This window comes from Asterias amurensis, chromosome 2 (assembly GCF_032118995.1).
Source record: "Asterias amurensis chromosome 2, ASM3211899v1".
Lineage (NCBI taxonomy): Eukaryota > Metazoa > Echinodermata > Asteroidea > Forcipulatida > Asteriidae > Asterias > Asterias amurensis.
In genome coordinates this window covers 10,475,135-10,496,502 of record NC_092649.1, presented here as the reverse complement: position 1 = coordinate 10,496,502, position 21,368 = coordinate 10,475,135, and the positions used below count along the sequence as shown (strand labels likewise).

At 37.9% G+C, this 21,368-nt stretch overlaps 3 protein-coding genes across 3 annotated transcripts in view; 2 read left to right on the top strand and 1 right to left on the bottom strand.

Moving 5' to 3' along the window:
- The window catches only part of LOC139934062 (dolichol-phosphate mannosyltransferase subunit 3-like), a 535,719-nt gene that overhangs the window by 256,902 nt on the left and 257,449 nt on the right, over positions 1 to 21,368 (bottom strand). The gene's annotated exons all lie outside the window — the stretch shown is intronic.
- On the top strand, positions 9,115 to 14,555 carry LOC139933992 (muscarinic acetylcholine receptor M4-like). Its single transcript, XM_071928246.1, has one exon. It carries the CDS (start codon positions 9,340 to 9,342, stop codon positions 10,672 to 10,674), a length of 1,335 nt encoding a protein of 444 aa, XP_071784347.1. The 5' UTR covers positions 9,115 to 9,339; the 3' UTR covers positions 10,675 to 14,555.
- On the top strand, positions 16,970 to 19,530 carry LOC139933979 (alpha-2A adrenergic receptor-like). The gene has a single exon (XM_071928228.1). It carries the CDS (start codon positions 17,125 to 17,127, stop codon positions 18,361 to 18,363), a length of 1,239 nt encoding a protein of 412 aa, XP_071784329.1. The 5' UTR covers positions 16,970 to 17,124; the 3' UTR covers positions 18,364 to 19,530.

Below are 21,368 nucleotides of genomic sequence, written 5' to 3'. Positions count from 1 at the left end.
ATTAAAAAATATCACATATCTATTGCAAATTATCGCACATATATTGCAAATTATTGCACATATATTACAATTTATCGCACATATATTACAATTTATCGCACATATATTACAATTTATCGCACACATATTACAATTTATCGCACATATATTACAATTTATCGCACATATATTACAATTTATCGCACATATATTACAATTTATCGCACATATATTACAATTTATCGCACATATATTACAATTTATCGCACATATATTACAATTTATCGCACATATATTACAATTTATCGCACATATATTACAATTTATCGCACATATATTACAATTTATCGCACATATATTACAATTTATTGCATATATATTATATTTATTGCATATATATTACATTTATTGCATATATATTACATTTATTGCATACATCAAATGAATATCGCACATATGTGACAATTATCGCATATATATGAGAAACATCGCACATATATTGTACATTATCGAATAATGCAACGTTTGACACGCCATAGAGTAACATGGCGTAATCTTTGTTTACTCTTGTTGCTTCATGGGTATGACATCACCATTTTTTGACCGCGTTCATGACGTCCGCTGGTTTACAAATCCGCTTGGATTTCAGTGTTGGTTTAATAGCCGGGAACCAGTACAGGGCGGGAAATTTCAAAATCGAAGAATCGAGGTCAAATTTTTTCGGTCAAATTGTAGCAAAATTATTTGGAGAAAAACATGACCACAACAATGAATTGATAGCTGAACACAACATAAACAAGTTCTGATAGTGATTTTAATGTAGGAGTACCGTTATAGTCCATCTTTAAAGAAAGAAAACAAAACTGAGATTTAAAGTTCCTAATGCAAAAAGTATTGTTAGTATTTGAATGAGGAAACATTTGAAGCAACATATTATTCAAGGCTACTATTAAATATTCATGAGATACTCGATTCGTTCAATCGTCATTTGACGACAAACGGAACCATTAAAAGGACATAGTTTTACATGAACTTGTGAAATCAATAATGTTTTAGAAACTAATAGTTAGTGTTCAAAAAGACCAAGGGAAACTGACTGCTTAAACTTGTATAGCAGTGAGGTCCCACGAAAAAGACAAAACTAGAACGGGACTTGAACGTGCGACCTTTTGATTAACAACTAATTGGTAGGCCTGTAGCGCCGGCACGTTAATCTGGAAATTGCAAGTTGAAATCCCTTTCTATTAATAACTGAAACGTTTAGCTCGATGTATACCATAGTGTTCGTTCAGACAAATGTACCCATGGTTCCTAAGAAGTTTAAAAGCCGATAACTGTCCAATGTACAGAGGAACCTGCCCCTTGCATGTGGGTTCTTTACGAATTGAAAAGTCACATTTTACGTACCAATAAGGAAACAATTAAACATAAGTAAACAGACTCTAAAACTGCAATATCAACTAAAATTTTGTCCAGACACATTTGTGGACCATAGTTTATTTCGTGGGACCAGTGTCAGTAAAACAAATATTTATATATAAACAAATCTAATAAGTCAGTGTTTTTAGTAAATAGTATGTGACAGTAAAACTCTTTACCTTTGTCATAGTTTGATGTTAAAGAAGTATTTCACTTGTCACAAATGTGGTTTCTCAACTTGTAATGTATTTTGTTATATACACAGTAGTAGTATTTTCTTTTAATTGTGTTAACACATCTAGGAAGGTGTAATTAGATTTTAAGAATCATTAACATTATATTACCCACTAGGATAAAAACCGTGGCAAATCAGGGCGCAATATCATGACTCTGCTGATCCAGAGATTCACGTGCTTCGAACAGCTTTAGTGCCTGGGCCAAACTTAATAGAGCTGCTTAAGTACTGATACATAGCTAAGCACAACACAATTATGATTGCCAGAACAGGGTATGACCAGCCAAGTCAATGCTTGAATTCGTTTTAATTAATTGTTGTATACCTGCACAACTCCAAGCCTAGAGAAGTTACGCATTACTTTCTGTTGAGTCTTTTTGTCATACAATAGACTAAAAGTTAATTAATTGTTCAACTTTTAAAGGCAGTAGACACTATTGGTAATTACTCAAAATAATTATCAGCATAAAACCTCACTTGATAACGAGTAATGGGGAGAGGTTGATAGCAAAAAACATTATGAAAAACGGCTCCCTCTGAAGTGACGTAGTTTTCGAGAAAGAAGTAGATTTCCACGAATTTGATTTCGAGAGCTCAAGTTAAGAATTTGAGTTCTCGAAATCAAGCATCTGAAAGCAGACAACTTCGTGTAACAAGGGTGTTTTTTCTTTCATTTATCTCGCAACTCCGACGACCAATAGAGCTCAAATTTTTACAGCTTTGTTATTTTACTCATATGTTGAGATATACCAAGTGAGAAGACAGACCAAATTTTTACAGCTTTGTTATTTTATTCATATGTTGAGATATACCAAGTGAGAAGACTGGTCTTTGACAATTACCAATAGTGTCCACTGCCTTTTAGAAAGTGTGTAATAATGTGAAGAATATGTATACAAATAGCTGTTAATTGTTCATTCTTTGTTTTGTTGTAGAGATTGGTTACAAGGTCTTGAAAAAAAACAAGTTTTAAAAAACAACGCGAGGTAAACTGACTGTTTTTTTTAAATATTATATATAAATAATAACCAGTTTTTACCAGCAATTTTCACACCCGGCTTCTCAAAGAGTAAAGTCGAACCATGTCGAACAAAGAATAGCGCCAGCAATATTTAATCCGGAAATTGCAAGTTGGGTCCGTTATGTTAACTATTTCTGAGACGCCACTCTATTGATGAAAGTGTAGATTTATGTTACGAATCTACACTCAAATCGAATGGTAACGCTCTCTCATATTCATATTTTGGGCCTTACAGCACATGACTTTTTAAATAACCATAATTTAAGTGATGTTTTTTTTTCTCGAAATGTATACCATACCGAAAGCTGATGTTCACTTCTAATCAAAACTTGTTATTTACACCAATTTAAAGATTGATTACCAAACGCATTCCCCTTTAATAATATAATTCGCTCTACATCGTTTAAACATACATTCGGTGGTTTAAAATTTGCTATTATAGTTCAGTTTCCGCTTAACTTTTTTTTGAATGTTTAAAGTGTGCACATTATAGTGTCATTAATTGCTGTATGTAAACGATAACTGTATAAAATAAATTAAATATTTTCACTTGAACAGTTTCAAAGTGCAAAATAGACATTATTACTGTGAGTGTAATTTGAACTAACAAGGCAAAGACAAACTGTGTTTAGGATACTTGGTAAATGGACACGCATGTAAAATTTTGATTTTACTTAAAACACAACCAGACTTTTGTGTTTAAAAGGCACTGGACACTATTGGTAATTCCCTAAAATAATTGTTAGCATGAAAACTTACTTGGAAACGACCAATGAAGAGAGCCGTTGATAGTATACAAATATTGAGTGGCTCCGAGTGGAATGGGAGGAATAATATCGCAAGGTAAAATTTGGACTGTTCCATTTCACGAGGCGAAGCCGAGTGAAATGGAACAGTCAAAATTTTACTCCTTCCAATCCACGAATTAAAGCCACTCAATATTTGTTTTATATAACTGACATATAGATCCTTGTCATTTGATGTATTCTAAAAGTATAACATTATGAAAAATCACAATTACTGACAACCAAAAACAAATAGCGCCGCGTAGCGGCAACAATGCACAAATCGGATCACAACCTTTTGCACAGGTGCTCCTATGGTTTAGCAGCGGCGCGGCGGCGCTGTACTGCTCAAAAACATTGGGAACAAGGATGATCCTAACTGTTGAATGGGAAATGCTATTTCCCCATGGTCGAATACGTCTTTTTGATCGCCGGTGCGGATGGGAGTAATAGTGAATGTCACGTGAAATAAGTTCCACCAATCAAATGACAAGGATCTGTATGTCAGTTATATAATATAAAACAATGTGAGAAACGGCTCCCTCTGAAGAAAAGTATAGTTTTGAAAGGAGGTAACTTCTCACTAAAATAAATATAAAAGACTTCCGAATCAGCTGAAGTCCTTTATTATGCATCTGAAAGCATACATTGTAATGTCACAAGATTTGTTGTTCTTCTTTCATTATTCTCTTGCAAATTAGATGACCAGTTGAACCCAAGTACACCAAGTGAGACGACTTATTACCAAACATGTCCAGTGCCTTTAATAGCATTTCCGCAACGGAAACATCGAGGGTCTTATTCTTTAAAGGGAAGGTACACGTTTGGTAATTACTCAAAACAAATATTAACTTAAAAATTGACTTGGTAACGAGCATTGGAAAGCTGTTGATAGTATAAAACATTGTGGGAAACGACTCCCTCTGAAGTAACGTAGTTTTTGAGAAAGAGGTAATTTCTCACTAAAATTATAAAAGACTTCTAGCTAGAAGTATTTTATTCATATCTGAAAGCACACAAATTCGCCCAACAAGGGTGTTTTATCCTTCAACATTTTCTCGCAACTTCAAAGACCAACAATTGAGCCCAAATTTTTACAGGCTTGTTATTTTATGTTTATGATAGGATACACCAAGTCAGTGAGAACACTGGTCTTTGACATTTACCAAACGTGTACAGTGCCTTTAAAGCGGTTATAAAAACAATGGGCTCAAACGTGAACATGCACAAAATGCTTGTAAACACAAATATATTTCTTTAGTGGAGGCAGTATTTTAGAAACATGACTTTTGGGCCTAAACTTGCTCACTGAGTTCACAGTTGTATCTGGGCATGAAGTCTCCCGTATTTTCATTTGAAACGCTTTAGACCCTCTAAAGTGCGTGATCTTGTTCCCTCCCACAATGGTAGTATGGTTTATGGTGGCTCTCGAGGTACATCGAACATATTCGTCAATATTATTTATTACAAATATTCACAACTTGTGCTCTATAAGTCGTGAATATTAAATCCGATGTTTACGAGTTGTGCATGTCAGTATTGGGGACATAATTCACGAGTCGGTGCCCTGCCAAGCGTAAATATATTGATCGAATGATCGCGATATTCAAAATAGACAAAATCCCCATGTTGAGGCATTCTCCATTTTTGTTAAAGTGATTCAGCAGCATATGTAGACTAGCATACATTACATGTCACACGACATTTTGTCATATCTCTGTACATTTGAGAAGCAATTAAAAACTTCAACAGAACAGTAGTAGCATTTTGAGATACAAGTAGCCCGTCATGTGTTTGTTTTGGCCGGCAAACCACTGGGCACTGAATAGGGTTGACTACAGTTCACCCATGGAGCAATACATGGTCCACCCTTTTATCAAAAGGGGAACGCATTAGTGATGTGTAAATTGGGATAACTCATGGAGGGGAGGGAACAAATGTAATTCATTCATGGATAACTTGAAACTCTTCGTTAAAAAATTGCAACGTGAATAAAGACCCGAGCCGGAACAATGAAAATGACCTGTCACTTGGAGGGAAATGTGTGGAGGATAACTACGGGTGGTTGATCAAGGTCACAGCTTCCTGCTCAAATGCGATGTTTTGATCATGGTTGGATTGAGTCCTGTGTGGTATTATGGTTACGCATGACTTCCCTTCAATGTAATAATTCTAATGAACTACTGCTGTTAGGTGCACCATTGTATACATGTATGTATACACCTTTTTATGTGATGAAGCGTGCGTATACACCTGTGATGTATGGGGCGCCGTTTGTCCATTAATTGTTTGACAATTTTAAGGCATGTTTTTACCATGGTTTACAGCAATTAGATGTAAACCATAAAAACTGTTGCCACATCCTGTTATGGTTTACATACCAGTAAAGTATTTGTTGTGTCTAAGTTTATGGTTTACAAACCATGAACATACAAAAAACATTTACAAATCGTGGTTCATAAACCAAGAAAATTTACGCATCTTAAAAACATGGTTTATAAACCATAAAAAATAAAGCATCAAATTCATGGTTTACAAATCATGGTTTACAAACCATGAAAATTGAGACATCTAAAAACATGGTTTACAAACCATGAAAATTTAAGATAAAAATCGTGGTTTACAAATCATGGTTTATAAACCATAACAAATGAACCATAAAATCATGGTTTGTGACAATGGTTTATAAACCATGAAAATCGAGACTTCTTAAAAAACATGGTTTATAAACCATGAAAATTGAGACTTCTTAAAAAACATGGTTTATAAACCATGAAAATTTACACATCTCAAAAACGTTGTTTGTAAACCATAAAAAAAGTGCACTTACAAATCATGGTTTACAAACCATAAAAAATGTGCACTACAGAAATCATGGTTTATAAACCATAAAAACGTGCACTCACAAATCATGGTTTACAAACCATAAAAAACGTGCACTCACAAATCATGGTTTACAAACCATAAAAAATGTGCACTCAGAAATCATGGTTTATAAACCATAAAAACGTGCACTCACAAATCATGGTTTACAAACCATAAAAAATGTGCACTCAGAAATCATGGTTTATAAACCATAAAAACGTGCACTCACAAATCATGGTTTATAAACCATAAAAACGTGCACTCACAAATCATGGTTTACAAACCATAAAAAAGTTGCGTACACAAATCATGGTTTACAAACCATAAAATTCTATTACGATCGTCTCTAAAACCTCCTTCCCAACTCTGATCGGTTCCCATTTCACCCCCATTTCCCCCCATGCCACGTGCGAGCCAGCAATATGCAATTCCCCGTGTGTGTAAATGCTGTGATCAATGCACCGTGTGTGTAATGCTGATGCAATAATTATGGTGGCCCTGAAGGGACATCGCATATCGTAAACGTGTGCGCATACGTATGCAATGTCGTGAAACAATTCGCAAATATGTGCGCACACGAATGCAATGTCATGAAACAAATCGCAAATATGTGCGCACACGTATGCAATCTCGTGAACCAAATCGTGAATATGTGCGCACACGAATGCGATTTGTTTTGCAATGTCGTGAATTTTATTGCATACCATGTTGCATACCATTAGGATGATGTCATAGTTGTGGATAATTTGTTACCGAACTAGGGAGTACTGTGGCGCTACAGCAGGCTCCCTCTGTAAAGCATGTGTATACCCAGGAACTTGGCACCAGGCCAAGGAAGACCACCCGCCTCGCTTGCCTCACAACAAAGACTACTGCTGCAATGACTACCACTTATCTCACTGTTGGAAAGAAACCCCCCAGATTATTAGATATTTTATTCAAAGGTATGCAACATGGTATGCAAAAAAATTCACGACATCGCAAATAATATTCACAGACGTGTGCGCACATATTCGCGAATTGTTTCACGACATTGCATACGTGTGCGCACATATTTGCGAATTGTTTAACGATATTGCATACGTGTGCGCACATATTCGCGAATTGTTTCACGACATTGCATACGTGTGCGCACATATTTGTGAATTGTTTCACAATATTGCATACGTGTGCGCACATATTCGCGAATTGTTTCACGACATTGCATTCGTGTGCGCACATATTTGCGAATTGTTTCACGACATTGCATACGTATGCGCACACGTTTACGATATGCGATGTCCCTTCAGGGCCACCATAATTATTGCATCAGCATTACACACACGGTGCATTGATCACAGCATTGACACACACGGTGAATTGCTATTGCTGGCTCGCACGTGGCATGGGGGGAAATGGGGGTGAAATGGGAACCGATCAGAGTTGGGAAGGGGGTTTTAGAGACGATCGTAATAGAATTTTATGGTTTGTAAACCATGATTTGTGTACGCAACTTTTCTATGGTTTGTAAACCATGATTTGTGTGAGTGCACATTTTTTTAATGGTTTGTAAACCATGATTTGTGAGTGCACGTTTTCATGGTTTATAAACCATGGTTTGTGAGTGGAGTTTTTTTATGGTTTGTAAACCATGATTTGTGAGTGCACGTTTTTATGGTTTGTAAACCATGATTTGTGAGTGCACGTTTTTATGGTTTATAAACCATGATTTGTGAGTGCACATTTTTTATGGTTTGTAAACCATGATTTGTGAGTGCACGTTTTTATGGTTTGTAAACCATGATTTGTGAGTGCACGTTTTTATGGTTTATAAACCATGATTTTTGAGTGCACATTTTTTATGGTTTGTAAACCATGATTTGTGAGTGCACGTTTTTATGGTTTATAAGCCATGATTTTTGAGTGCACATTTTTTATGGTTTGTAAACCATGATTTGTGAGTGCACGTTTTTATGGTTTATAAACCATGATTTTTGAGTGCACATTTTATATGGTTTGTAAACCATGATTTGTGAGTGCACGTTTTTATGGTTTATAAACCATGATTTTTGAGTGCACATTTTATATGGTTTGTAAACCATGATTTGTGAGTGCACGTTTTTATGGTTTATAAACCATGATTTTTGAGTGCACGTTTTTATGGTTTATAAACCATGATTTCTGTAGTGCACATTTTTTATGGTTTGTAAACCATGATTTGTAAGTGCACTTTTTTTATGGTTTACAAACAACGTTTTTGAGATGTGTAAATTTTCATGGTTTATAAACCATGTTTTTTAAGAAGTCTCAATTTTCATGGTTTATAAACCATGTTTTTTAAGAAGTCTCGATTTTCATGGTTTATAAACCATTGTCACAAACCATGATTTTATGGTTCATTTGTTATGGTTTATAAACCATGATTTGTAAACCACGATTTTTATCTTAAATTTTCATGGTTTGTAAACCATGTTTTTAGATGTCTCAATTTTCATGGTTTGTAAACCATGATTTGTAAACCATGAATTTGATGCTTTATTTTTTATGGTTTATAAACCATGTTTTTAAGATGCGTAAATTTTCTTGGTTTATGAACCACGATTTGTAAATGTTTTTTGTATGTTCATGGTTTGTAAACCATAAACTTAGACACAACAAATACTTTACTGGTATGTAAACCATAACAGGATGTGGCAACAGTTTTTATGGTTTACATCTAATTGCTGTAAACCATGGTAAAAACATGCCTTAAAATTGTCAAACAATTAATGGACAAACGGCGCCCCATAGTGATGTACCATACATGCAAGGCACTGCTACGAAACGTATCGTCCATAATACCATCCGGCTGATAAAAACGTTTCCTTGCGGAAGCGGTGATGAGAACGTGAGGTTTGGTTTATCATGGTTTGCAAATCAAACACCATGACTCCACACTTCAGTGTCAGAGGATTTGAGGACTGATAACCTTTGAGAACAGCGTTCCAGACTAAGAAACATTTTCGGTCTTTGTTGTTGTAAAGGTCGACTTTGCCACCGGGTTCAGAAGCTGAAGCATGAGTGTAGGTCTCTACACAGACATGGATGACATGTATGATTTTGGAAATGTTACTAACGCTACTTCGGTAGCACCGACATCTCATGTTCCAATAATTGGAGCTGTTTCTATATTTACTGGAGTACTCCTTGTCCTGCTGTCTATTGTGACAGTGGCTGGAAACATCGGAACTATCTGGGCGTTCAGATCTAACATTCTCCTACGTCAGAAACCGAGTAACCTGTTGATATTAAGTTTATCATGTTGTGACTTGGCCGTAGGGGCTACCGGGCTACCCGTAGCCGCTGTACACACGGGGCTGGGCTACTGGCCACTCGGCAAGCCGGTTTGTATCATTTCGGCTTTCTTCTCGGTGATCGGCGTGTCGGCTGCGATGTATACCGTGACTGCAATCAGTATAGACCGCTGGCTCCTGGTGTCGAGGGAGTATCCGTCTTACCTGAGAATCCAGTCATCCCGGAATGTGAAACTGCAGATAGCCGGAGCTTGGATTGCTGCGATCCTGATCAGTTCCTGTGAGACGATCCTATGGGTAGTCCAGAGTTTCAGTAATGAGTCCATGGCTGAGGGAACCATAGACTACAGTTTGCAGTGTATATCACCCGTTCGTAGCGATCCCATCTTCACCCTGGTGATTTTCGCCCTCCTGTTCGCGATACCATTTCTCGTGATGGTCATCTCGACTATGCGGTTCGTAGTCCTGCTGCGTCGACGTCTCCGGAAGTCCCGTAAAAGACGAAACATGTCCATCGTTTCGTCCATCAATGTCGTAGCTAACATAAAGCGGGAACCACCCGCCACAAGTTCCGTCGATAACTCAGTTTACGATAACAAAGCTTTTGATGACCCCAGTAAAAAACCAAACACCTCCGAAAAACCCAAAGTAGCTTCGCAAGTAAGTGTTACATTTGACAAGAAAACACCACCCACCGACACCAGTGATACCACGACTGCCGTAACCCTTAAGCCGGTTAAACACCAATCCCTCGGCCAGACCGGGAGAGGAAAGTCCTTCTTTGGTCTTGGTTCCGATGCTTCTCATGGTGCGTCTACAACCAAGGGAAGGCGAGCCATTAAGATGAAGAACAGGTACATGAAGCCAGCGATTAGACTAGCCATTCTCCTTGGGGTGTTTGCTCTGTGCACTCTCCCTTATCCCATCTTTATCATCCTTACTGATGAGACATTAGAAGGGCCAAGAAATCATCTCTCTAATTTACTGCTCTCCAACTCCGGACTGAATCCGTTCCTATATGCAATTATGCACAGGAAGATTAGACTATTCTATATCAACAAGTTAACGTCGCCATGTTGTAGGAAAAGGAACATGTGAGTTGCGAGTATATTGATCTAACATGTTTACGTCAATCAAAATCAGAAACAATAATTTGTTACCAATGTTTTGGTTATAATTTTATGCTCAAAAACGTCCCGGATCAGAGTTCACCTGGGGGAAAATGTTCAATAGGTCAGAACTGAACCCGGTTCAATTACATGATTAATTTGTTCTAGGTCCACTTGACTGGAGTAGGTAAATGTATTTTGTAAAGGATTGGTAGAGCTGGCAAATAAGTCACAGAAAGTGTTAATGTTTGTGATCAACCATTCGTTGCCTGAGTCTGGATAAAATAGTCAGTGTGAAAACATGCAAAACTTAATGTTAACACGTTGTTTTCAAACTTGATTGCAACAATCAACATCTGCTGTTGAGTTGTGTGTGTTTTTTAGATGAATAAAAGGTTTTCTCAATGAATAAATTTCAGACTAAAATTAAACAACGATCCTACCAATCCTGTTTGGTAACCTTTAAAAACCCTAGTCATTGTGACGACGAGACTTATGGTTATGCTGGTACGAACTTTGGGTCTGGCCTGCTGTGATCTGCTGTCTGGGTCAATACGGAACCAGGGGTTTGGGTAAATCTGAACCAGAGGTTTGGGTAATTTATGAACCATTTTATAGGCAAGTGAGAGTTTAAATGTGTGCATTGTAAATATATCCGTCTTTAATGATTCCATAGAGCTGTTTAGTTCATCAGCAGAACGTTTTGCTGAGTAATTTTCTGGCCAGCAAAAATAAGCAGGAAATGAGCCACAGTCGGTTTCAGTATATCATGGAATTTAATGTTTGGCTGGTATGCGTTACTTAGAGCAGCTGTTTGAAACACGGCCCTAATACAAAATTGATGATACATAATATAATGCTGGTTGGAATACTTGCACCAATTGACATAACGAATTTCTTCCAGGTTTTAGCGTTTGGGCTGCTAAGTAAAGAAATAACTACCAAGCAGATTTTGCGGGATGAGGTGAATTTTCACAGTTTGGTGTAAACTTCATTGTATGTGCCAACAACACTCTCAATTGAGGTTAGATGCAATTATTGTAATTAACAAATTAGAATTGAAAATTCATTGTATGCGGTTTGATTTTCATGACATCGTATAATATTCAAGTTTGATTGTGTGAAAAGCTTATGGATCAAACTCCATCAATATATTTGTAATTAATAAGACAAAGAATTGTAATATTTTAAAGACTATAAACAACTTTTAAAACCCTATTTATTGTGATATTTTTAGCTTCAATTTTGATACTGAAAAAGGGCAACACGTTTTGGAAAACAGGACAAATTTCGGGGTCATTGACCCCCACAATTCACAATTATGTGTACACTATACCTCTTTTGTTAAACTCTCATAGAATGTTTTCACAAAGTCGCTATGCTTGTTTCTCCTACTCCATGTACTTACCCCGACGCATTATTTTTTGTTTAAATTGCCATCCACAAAAAAAAAATCCTAAATTATTTGTTTCAGGATTCCTTTTTTTTTTTCGATTTAGAAGACAAACAATTCCCCCTTAAAAAGCACTACGACAGTGCCAATATTTTAAGTACAGACATTGCTACCCGGATACGCACACCCTGGTCGACCCCGGGCAAGCTAAACAACACACCCACAGTTTTGGCTTCCAATGCGTAATTTGACTCTAACATGGTGGGCGTAGCAGACAGTAGACTTGATGACAAGTCGTTAGGCGCCGCCTATTAATTGTCTGCCGTTCATGCAACAGTCACAGTGCGATTGTACACATGCATCGGTCGTAGGTAGCGCGTGGCTGACTCACACACATACTGAGATCGAGGGTGAGTGTACCGTCCCCGTAGCTACACCGCGCTGTAACTACATTCGCGCTTAACAATCACCGTCTTGACTTCAAGACTAGGCAGACAGTGGCTGCGATTGACGTTAATGCAGGGGTCAGACTTTTGGTACAAGGTTTCCGAAGTTTGAAACCGAATACGCGTGAAACTTGTCAATTTTTTTTAATAGTGGTTATGACCAAATTCACAATGCAAAACTGTATAGTTATAGGGGGTTAAAGTTTACACAAATTATTACGATTACATTGATAACTCGGCAGGATCCTTAAAGACACTGGACACTATTGGTAATTGTCAAAGACCAGTCTTCCCACTTGATGTATATCAACAGATGCATAAAATAACAAACTTGGGAAAATTTGAGCTCAATTGTTCGTCAAAGTTGAAAGATAATAATGAAAAAAGAAAAAAATTGTCCACACGAAGTTGTGTGCTTTCAGATGCTTGATTTCGAGACATCAAAATCTAACTCTAAGATCTCGAAATCAAATTCGTGGAAAAATATTTCTTTCTCGTAAAATATGTGTCACTTCAGAAGGAGCCGTTTCTCACAGTGTAAATACTTATCAACCTCTCCCCATTACTCGTTACCAAGAAAGGTTTATTCGATTGAGAAATTGCCAATATTGTCCACTGCCTTTGAGTGAGGACGTTATAAGCCAAGGGTGCTTAATGGTTAGTGGAGTGCAGATTGGACACTAAAGTGCTATCATAAACTTGGAGAACTGGGTGTTGTCACAAAATATATAACCACGAGGGAATTAATTTAACGCCATATTGTATTGTAAAAGTAACACCACCAATGTGTTTGAATGGTGAGAAATAAGTGTATTTTTAAAAATAGTGGTTCACATTTTAATTTTTGTTTGCCCTTATCTATAATTGTACAACAACACATACTGTGTAAGTTTTAACAATGCATTTGGTTATTGCAGTGCAGTTTTGTGATGCACTCGTTTTCCCAAAAGATAGGAGGCCCTTTGAAAGTATACCAAGGCCCAATTTCATAGATCTGCTAAGCACACACATTTGCTTAGCATGAAATGTCTTCCTTGATAACAACAGATTACCAACCAAATTTCCATGTGATTTTCAGGATAATCGAACAAAAACTGAATACCAGTAACAAGCATTTTGTGCTTAGCAGCTCTATGAAATTGGGCCCTGATCTCTAACTGAACGTCATCAACAAACATGGGTCTGTAGAACTACATTCAACGCATGTATTTTTTGTTTTTCATATCAATGCAAATCATTTCCGTCCTTCATGGTCAAATTCATATAGCTGTTTTGATGTACACTTTTCGGATGTAACTTCAGGGATTAGCTAAACAAAACTAATAAACATCCCCGTACAAAAATGTACTTATCCTTTCAAACAGTGACGTCATTATTACACTTTTTTTATATGGATTAAAGAAGTGTAGTGTCCCCCTTTGTATATTGTACAACTAATAGGCCTCTACAGCACAAAAATAATTTGACGTAACGGGGCACACTTCTTTTATCTGCATTTCTTATATTCATGTGTTGCGATAAAAAAAAACTAAGATTAAATTAGTTTGTTTGTTTGTTGTAAAATATATATAGTTAATTAAAGTATAATGTGCTTGATGATTACAGTTCTGTATTAAATTGTATCGTTATGAATCAAGATTGACTGAGCTCAAGTTTCCCTTTCTATTTATCAAAACTTCGCTTTATCGCACAATCCCACATCAATTGTTGAACTATTGTTGTCATGTCGTTTGTAATCAATTAATAGAAGAACAGCACTTAAAGAGACCCGTGGTGGCTTTCACAAAGAGTTAAGAGTAATTATGAGTAGTTTATAGTATTACTTAGTATCTTAGGACATGAAAGTTTACACTGATTTAGATAGTTATATATTAGGAAGCTTTTAAAGTAGGACAACAATTAGGTTAGGGTGAAGCAGAGGCTTTTGTGCCTTAACCTATGGACAGACAAACTACATAAAATATTTCACAGAAGAAAGAAAACACAAGACAGACTAGACAAACAAAATACACGACAGAGGCTAATGTATGATGGTGAGTAAGTTATCAATATACTTAAAAAAAACCTACGAATAAGCATCAAGAATTTTTTTTTTTTTTTTTTTTTTGTGAATGCAGGGAGAGTGGTTGAAGATTTAATTGGGTATAAATAACTCAAATTATTCCAAAACATAACGCCTCGTTGAACAAGACTATTTTGGTATAATGTTGTTCTCTGGCGGGAAACGAGCAGGTTTTTCTTGGCAGTGCTACGAGTATAGTGTGAATGGATGTTGGAAGTAAGTGTGAAAAGTGAATTAATGCAACTTGGCAGTGCGTTATTCATAGCTTTATACATAAATTTACCCAAATTTAATTTGTAAAGGTCAATAATTTGTAGTAATCTAAGATTAAAAAATAATGGAGCCGTATGGTCACGGGCACCCGCATTAGAAATAATACGAACAGCTCGTTTTTGCAAGGTGAGAAGTCTACTGCTTTGTGTTAAGGAACCACCCCAAGTAAGAATGGAATAATTTAAACACGGAAGAACCAAAGAGTTATACAGGGTCAGCAAAATAAACCCAAGTTACTAGTCCTAACTTAGGACTAGCCATAAGGTTTTAATGTTTCCTTTGACTAATCCTAAGTTAGGACTAGTCCCAACTCTTTGTGAAATCGACCCGAGGTCATGTCACAAGAGGCAAAGAAGATAATACAACCATTATTTAAATTTGTTCGTATTTCTCTTTAGGAATCGGAAGACACTGTTTTAAAAAGTGCTCATTTCGTGCTACTTAAAAGTGGTCCTGTCGCATGCAGTGCAGTATTGGTTGATTCGTGTGACTGGCCCTCGTACACTTATTATTAATGAAGTTTGTGCTCTCTTCGGGAAGGGGGGGGGGGGGGTCTGAAAAACGATTCATGTGAACGTAAAGAGGAAACTATGAACACAATATGATTTTGTTTAAATTTGGTTCAATGTTATTTTTTATGTACTGTTACAAAGCACAAAACTACACTGAAAACTCATATTTAATATGTCAGATTTGACCGACATCCCCGAGTCCTACGGGACCTCACTCATTTATGGGTCAATGAGACCCGGAATCTTTGACAACTTGACCCAGATGAGGATCAAGTTGACGCACTGGCCAGTTTCCGGTCGGCTTGGAACCCGGAAACGAGTCAATTCTGACCCGGGTTTGTTTAGAGTGTATGCAAGTTGTGTTTGTGAAATTCAACCAAAAATTCTATCGTGTAAATATCACACTATTACTATCAGCATTATACTTACCATGCTATTTAAATTGAGAAACTTTGTGCCAAATGTATTGCAAACTGTTTATTACAATAAAAAGAACTGTTAATTATTAAAGCCAATACTCAAGATGAGTACAGGTTTATAAACACATTGCAGATCAAACTAAGTTTGAATTACCTCTATTTCTTGAACTAACGTGGAACGATTTTGGTTTGTTGGAGGGAGTTGGCTGGGGGGGGGGGGGGGGGTTGCTAAGAGGATCGGACAGAACGTCAGGGGAGTTTGATCGAAATTCCGGGGGGGGGGGGGGTCAATTTTCACCGAGCTGCTAATACATCAATGTTTATATAGTCCCCTTTCTTTGGAACAACCAGTGGTGTATCTTACGAGGGACACGTTCGACTAGGGGCACGTGCCCCCCCCCCCCCCCCACTCAAACACACAAACAAATTGTGTCCGCCCCCACCACGACGTTATTTTTGTATGGAATTATGAAAATGAATGTGTACTTGAATTGAATTGAAAAGCACCACATACACACGCAATGTCCGTGCCCGAACCCCCCCCCCCCCCCATCCATCCACCCCACCCCTACCCCTCCCGTTTGAATGAGGTAATTATAAGGGTAAGATGTCAATGCCATGCTCAGTTTTGGAAACACAGTTTGGTGATATCTTTTGTTATGTGCTTAGTTAGATGTGGTAGGGCTGATGAGGGGTTTTACTATTTTTTTATATAAATATTTTCACAGATATTTTGTTTTGTTGAAAAGTCTTTTATAATAGATGTTAAATTTGCATCGGGGATAAAGAATATTAATTTTGGTTTTTACCCATACACCCATAAAAGTCTTTTATTGTATTTCGATAAACCAAGTGCCATATCAAGCAACGTCAATCCTTCCTTAAAAGGATATTGATCTTTGTTTTATACTATAAACCAGGAAGAACTGACATTTAAAAAGAAGGAATACAGTTGGTAGCATATTATCCTGAGTGATGACTTTGGAGCAGTGGCTATAGTGTTACAATTGACCGGACTTCCTTTAACCTGTTGTTATGTAAAGAATAGGTGTTGAGCTATCAGATAAAGGGAATATTAATTGGTTGGTATGACGAAGGGCGGATATCACAAAGCGAAAATACAATTAATTTGCTCTCTGGGTACGAGGCCAACTGGAGGCCAATAACAGTCGGTTGTTTTCCAATGGTTGTACTGCACTGTCAAGTCCTTGTCCCGCATCTACATTGACTAGTACTGCTTCTGTTTGGGAAAGGACGCTATACTTTTTGGCCTTCCGCAAAACTGATTAAACTACAGATTTGTCTCTAAACGAACAAATTCGGTTAGGGTAAACATGGATAACTTCACGAATAATGGCACCTTTCCCGACCTGACGACACCTACTCCAGATGAGACGGTTAGATCTGGGTCTATATTCTTTGGACTTGTGCTCCTCGTACTCGTCGTTATAACTATAGCTGGAAACATCCTGACCATATCTGCCTTTGTGTCCAACGTACTACTCCGCCAGAAACCCAGTAATCTCCTCCTGCTTAGCCTGTCCTTTAGCGACCTGATGGTCGGCGCTACGGGCTTGCCGGTGGCTGCCATTCACACTGGTCTCGGCTACTGGCCTCTAGGAAGGGCCATGTGTGTGATCAACGCCTACTTCTCCGTCATCGGAGTATCTGCTGGGATGTACACCATCACTGCAGTCAGTCTTGACCGCTACTTTCTGGTGTCGAGAGAGTACCCAGCTTACCTGAAGCTCCAGTCATCCCGTAATGTGAAACTAACCATCGCTGCGGCTTGGATAATCGCCACCCTCATCAGCTCCGTTGAGGTCGTACTCTGGCTCGCTGGAGACTACTCCAGCGTTGATTACAGCCACGAATGCCTCTCCCCTGTCCGGAGTGACCCTCGCTTCGTCATCGTCATCTTCTTCCTCCTCTTCGTCGTCCCGTTCCTCGTCATGCTCCTGTCAACCCTACGGTTCTCAATTCTCTTACGGAGGCGCCTTCGCAAACCAACCCGCACCCATCACCCATCAGTAGACTCCGTCAATAACAAACTAGTCCGTAAGGTTGCGCTGGATGGATCACCCCGTCCCGTCACAAGTGTTACAGTTAGTTCTGATAACAACCTTAGCGGTGTGGAGTCGACGGAGCTCAGCAGCGTGCCAGCCTCAACCAATACCGACGGTGAAACCGCTCAACCCGCTCGTCCAATCAAACGGAAAAGCCTCGGTGGAGCAGGAAGAAAGAAATCCTTCTTTGGTTTCGGTGACGCGGCGCGTCGAGTAGGAACTTCAGGATCCACACGGGATAATCTACGCAATCGTTACAGAAAACCAGCCGTCCGTCTAGCCATCCTCCTGGGTGTGTTTGCGCTTTGCACGCTCCCGTACCCCATCTTCATCGTCCTGTCCCCTGGCTCTGGCTGCGAAGACTGCCCCGCAAGACTAGTCAGGAATCATCTGTCGAACTTGCTTTTGTCAAACTCTGGACTGAATCCGTTCCTATATGCTATCATGCACAGGAAGATCTGGCAGTTTTATAAGAATAAACTTACAGCTCCTTGCAAAAGGTGCTAGACTCTCACACTTATCGAGCTAAAGCATGTACTCCTTTCTTTTGTTCCAAAGAAGTTTGTAAAGAAGGTCATGTGTTTGTTTCAAACAACCTTTTTCTTCCTATGTTGGCCTTTGTAGATAATTAAAATACCGCATCAAAAGTGTCCGCACGTTCAATATAATAATTAATAGTTCACCTCACAAAGAATTCGTTGCAATGGTAAACACAAAGATCTACAAAGCTACCACGTATGTTTACTTATGTGGATCAAAACTTGTCTTTCGAGTAATTAATGTAAATTACTTCTAAAACGGTTATGTTATTGAACATAATAACGGGAAATTAGACTCGATTTTCCGTGATTTTTATGGAAACGTATTTACCAAGGTGTCATTGTTCTGGTGATGTAAAGTGTAATAATGCTATAAGATTGAGTCAGGGCATATAGAGTAAAGAAAGTAGTTTATTTTATTTTATGCCAACGGGTTATAACGTGATTGCGTTTTAGCAACTACGCTATTTAGCTCCGATGTCGGCCGGCTACATTTGTCAATATCTCTGTTCTGTGTATTCAATTTGTAACTGTCGTGAGCGAGGGAGGGATCCAGCCCAAGTTTATGGTCCAACCAGAAGCAGCAGCAATTTGTCAGTTACCCTTGTGGGTAATTTACTTACTTTAATAGATATGTTGCGGCTATTCGTAAATCCTTAAAGCTATTATACACTTTCGGTACAAAAACAAACAAAAAAGGTTCACAGATTTACAAATTACTAACAGGGTTTACAAAAGGTAATGGTGAAAGACTTCTCTTGAAATATTACTCCATGAAATGTTTTACCATTTTGAGAAACATTAGAACAATATCAATACTCGATAGCGAGAATTACGAATTTATTTTGGACACATGTCATAACATGAGGAAACATGCGGAAACAAGGGTGTGTTTTCCCGATATTTTCTCCCGACTCCGATGACCACTTGAGCCTAAATTTTCACAGGTTTGTTATTTGATATAGAAGTAGTGATACACGAAGTGTGGGCCGTTGACAATACTGTTTATCGAAAGTGTTGAACGGCTTAATAAAAAAAAAAAAAAAAAACATTGGTGAAAACGAAACCGATCTTATCATCAACACCAAGTTCATGTTCCAGTTTAATATTGATGAGTCAGAATACTTACAAAGAATCATCGTCATTTACAGGAACATTCTCAAAGCTATCACTTCGTTAAAACTGTGTAGCAAAATTGAAGCAAACAAAACCTTTAATCTTTTTTCTCGATGCGTATAGCAGATGTTGAGCAAATCTTGGGGAAAATAGAAGACACAAAAGAGCATTGTGATTGTTAGGCGTAGGTGGATTCCAGTGACTTTCTCAATTTAGGGTGTGGTCATATTATATACACTGTAATCTCAATTAAAGTTTACTTATTTTCACGCACCATTTTAGTTTGTATAATATATAGGCCTACTTCTATTATTAGTCAGTATTAGTATTACCCTAACGGTTCCATTGTTAAATAGCAAAGAGTTTAAATAAAAATGTAGCACAGGATGAGAAACAAAGAGTTATAATAATGAAAAGCTATAGTCTACTCTATAAAAACTCCCCGATCAGTATTGACCCAGTCAGTCTATGTCAAACTGACCCCTAATAATGTCAAACTGGCGCATAATCTGAAAAAAAAAAAAAAAGTCCCCCATTTTAAACCAGTTTCCAGATCATATTAAAGGAACACGTTGCCTTGGATCAGTCGATTTGGTCTTTGGAAAGCGTTTGTAACTGTTTTTTATAAAATGCATATGGGTAGAAAGATGTTGTAAAAGTAGAATACAATGATCCACACAAACATGCCTCGAAATTGCACGGTTTTCCTTTTACCTCGTCGACTAACACGGTCGGCCAGTTATGGGAGTCAAATTTTGGGCAAACTTGTGTGGATTATTGTATTCTACTTTTAAAACATCTTTAAACAACAAATTGCTTGCTGAAGAGATCGATCAACCCTGGGAACAAGGTTGGGTCAATCCGACACTTGCTCAGTGTGTATTAACACATCGCACAACGCGCTTTTTAATACACGCACCGTGTGCCATGTCCACCCGTCTTCGAAGTCTAAAATGTACAACAGAAAACTGCCTTTTGTACTTTTGATTGACATGTAAAATTTACCTGCCAGGAAATACTCCGGATCCCTGAAACGTACAAAAGTAGATAAGGTCACCGGGAAGTCCACACTTTCAAATCAAATGCAATCTCGCCATCCGTGTGCACAAAGCGGTGTTCTGTTATCATTTTGCTGATAATCAACGGAAGCTCTGATTTCCTTGTCTGGTGAAACAAACGGATATTGCGACGAATTCACATAATCACCGGTTTCTATCTATCAGGAAAGTTAGACGTGCATAGGAGGGGCAAGTTCACCAGAATGGTGATAGAAAATTATAAAATTTAAATTTCATTAAAATTGACACACTTCGTGATGACCTGAGGTCAAATTAAAGAATCATTGCAATAGTTAACAAATATGACATATCATAGAATTTTTAAAAGGCACACACAAAATATCAACAATAAATATTATAAAAGAAACACATTGCAGCCTCGCCTATAAAACAAAAACAGAACCTAAAGAAATAACTCAGTCTTGACAAGGGAAATGGAATAGTTAAAAGAGACATAAATGTTAATAGTATAGTAGGGTATGTATCAACACAAAAAACTTATCCAAAATAGCAGTCTCCCTGTGAGTAGACTTGATTCAAGTCCCATTCTCGTGTGAGAGGTCCCTAAGCTTTTACCTCAACTTACTATGAAACAACCCGTAGCACTAGCACACAGTATACAGTGCGCGCTCGCCGTCAAAATGTGGTCCCGAGAATGCCTGTCCCGCATGCGGAACAGGTTTTGGAATGCAGAGCATCACAAAACAGTAGTTTCCTGGAGATGGCACGGGATTGGGACTTGAGTCAAGTCTACCCTGGGAGTGACTGCATGCCATTTGGTTGTTTAACACCTGTAGAA

Coding starts and splice junctions, on each gene's coding strand:
- LOC139933992 (XM_071928246.1), top strand. CDS start 9,340: ATGAGTGTAGGTCTCTACACAGACATGGATGACATGTATGATTTTGGA.
- LOC139933979 (XM_071928228.1), top strand. CDS start 17,125: ATGGATAACTTCACGAATAATGGCACCTTTCCCGACCTGACGACACCT.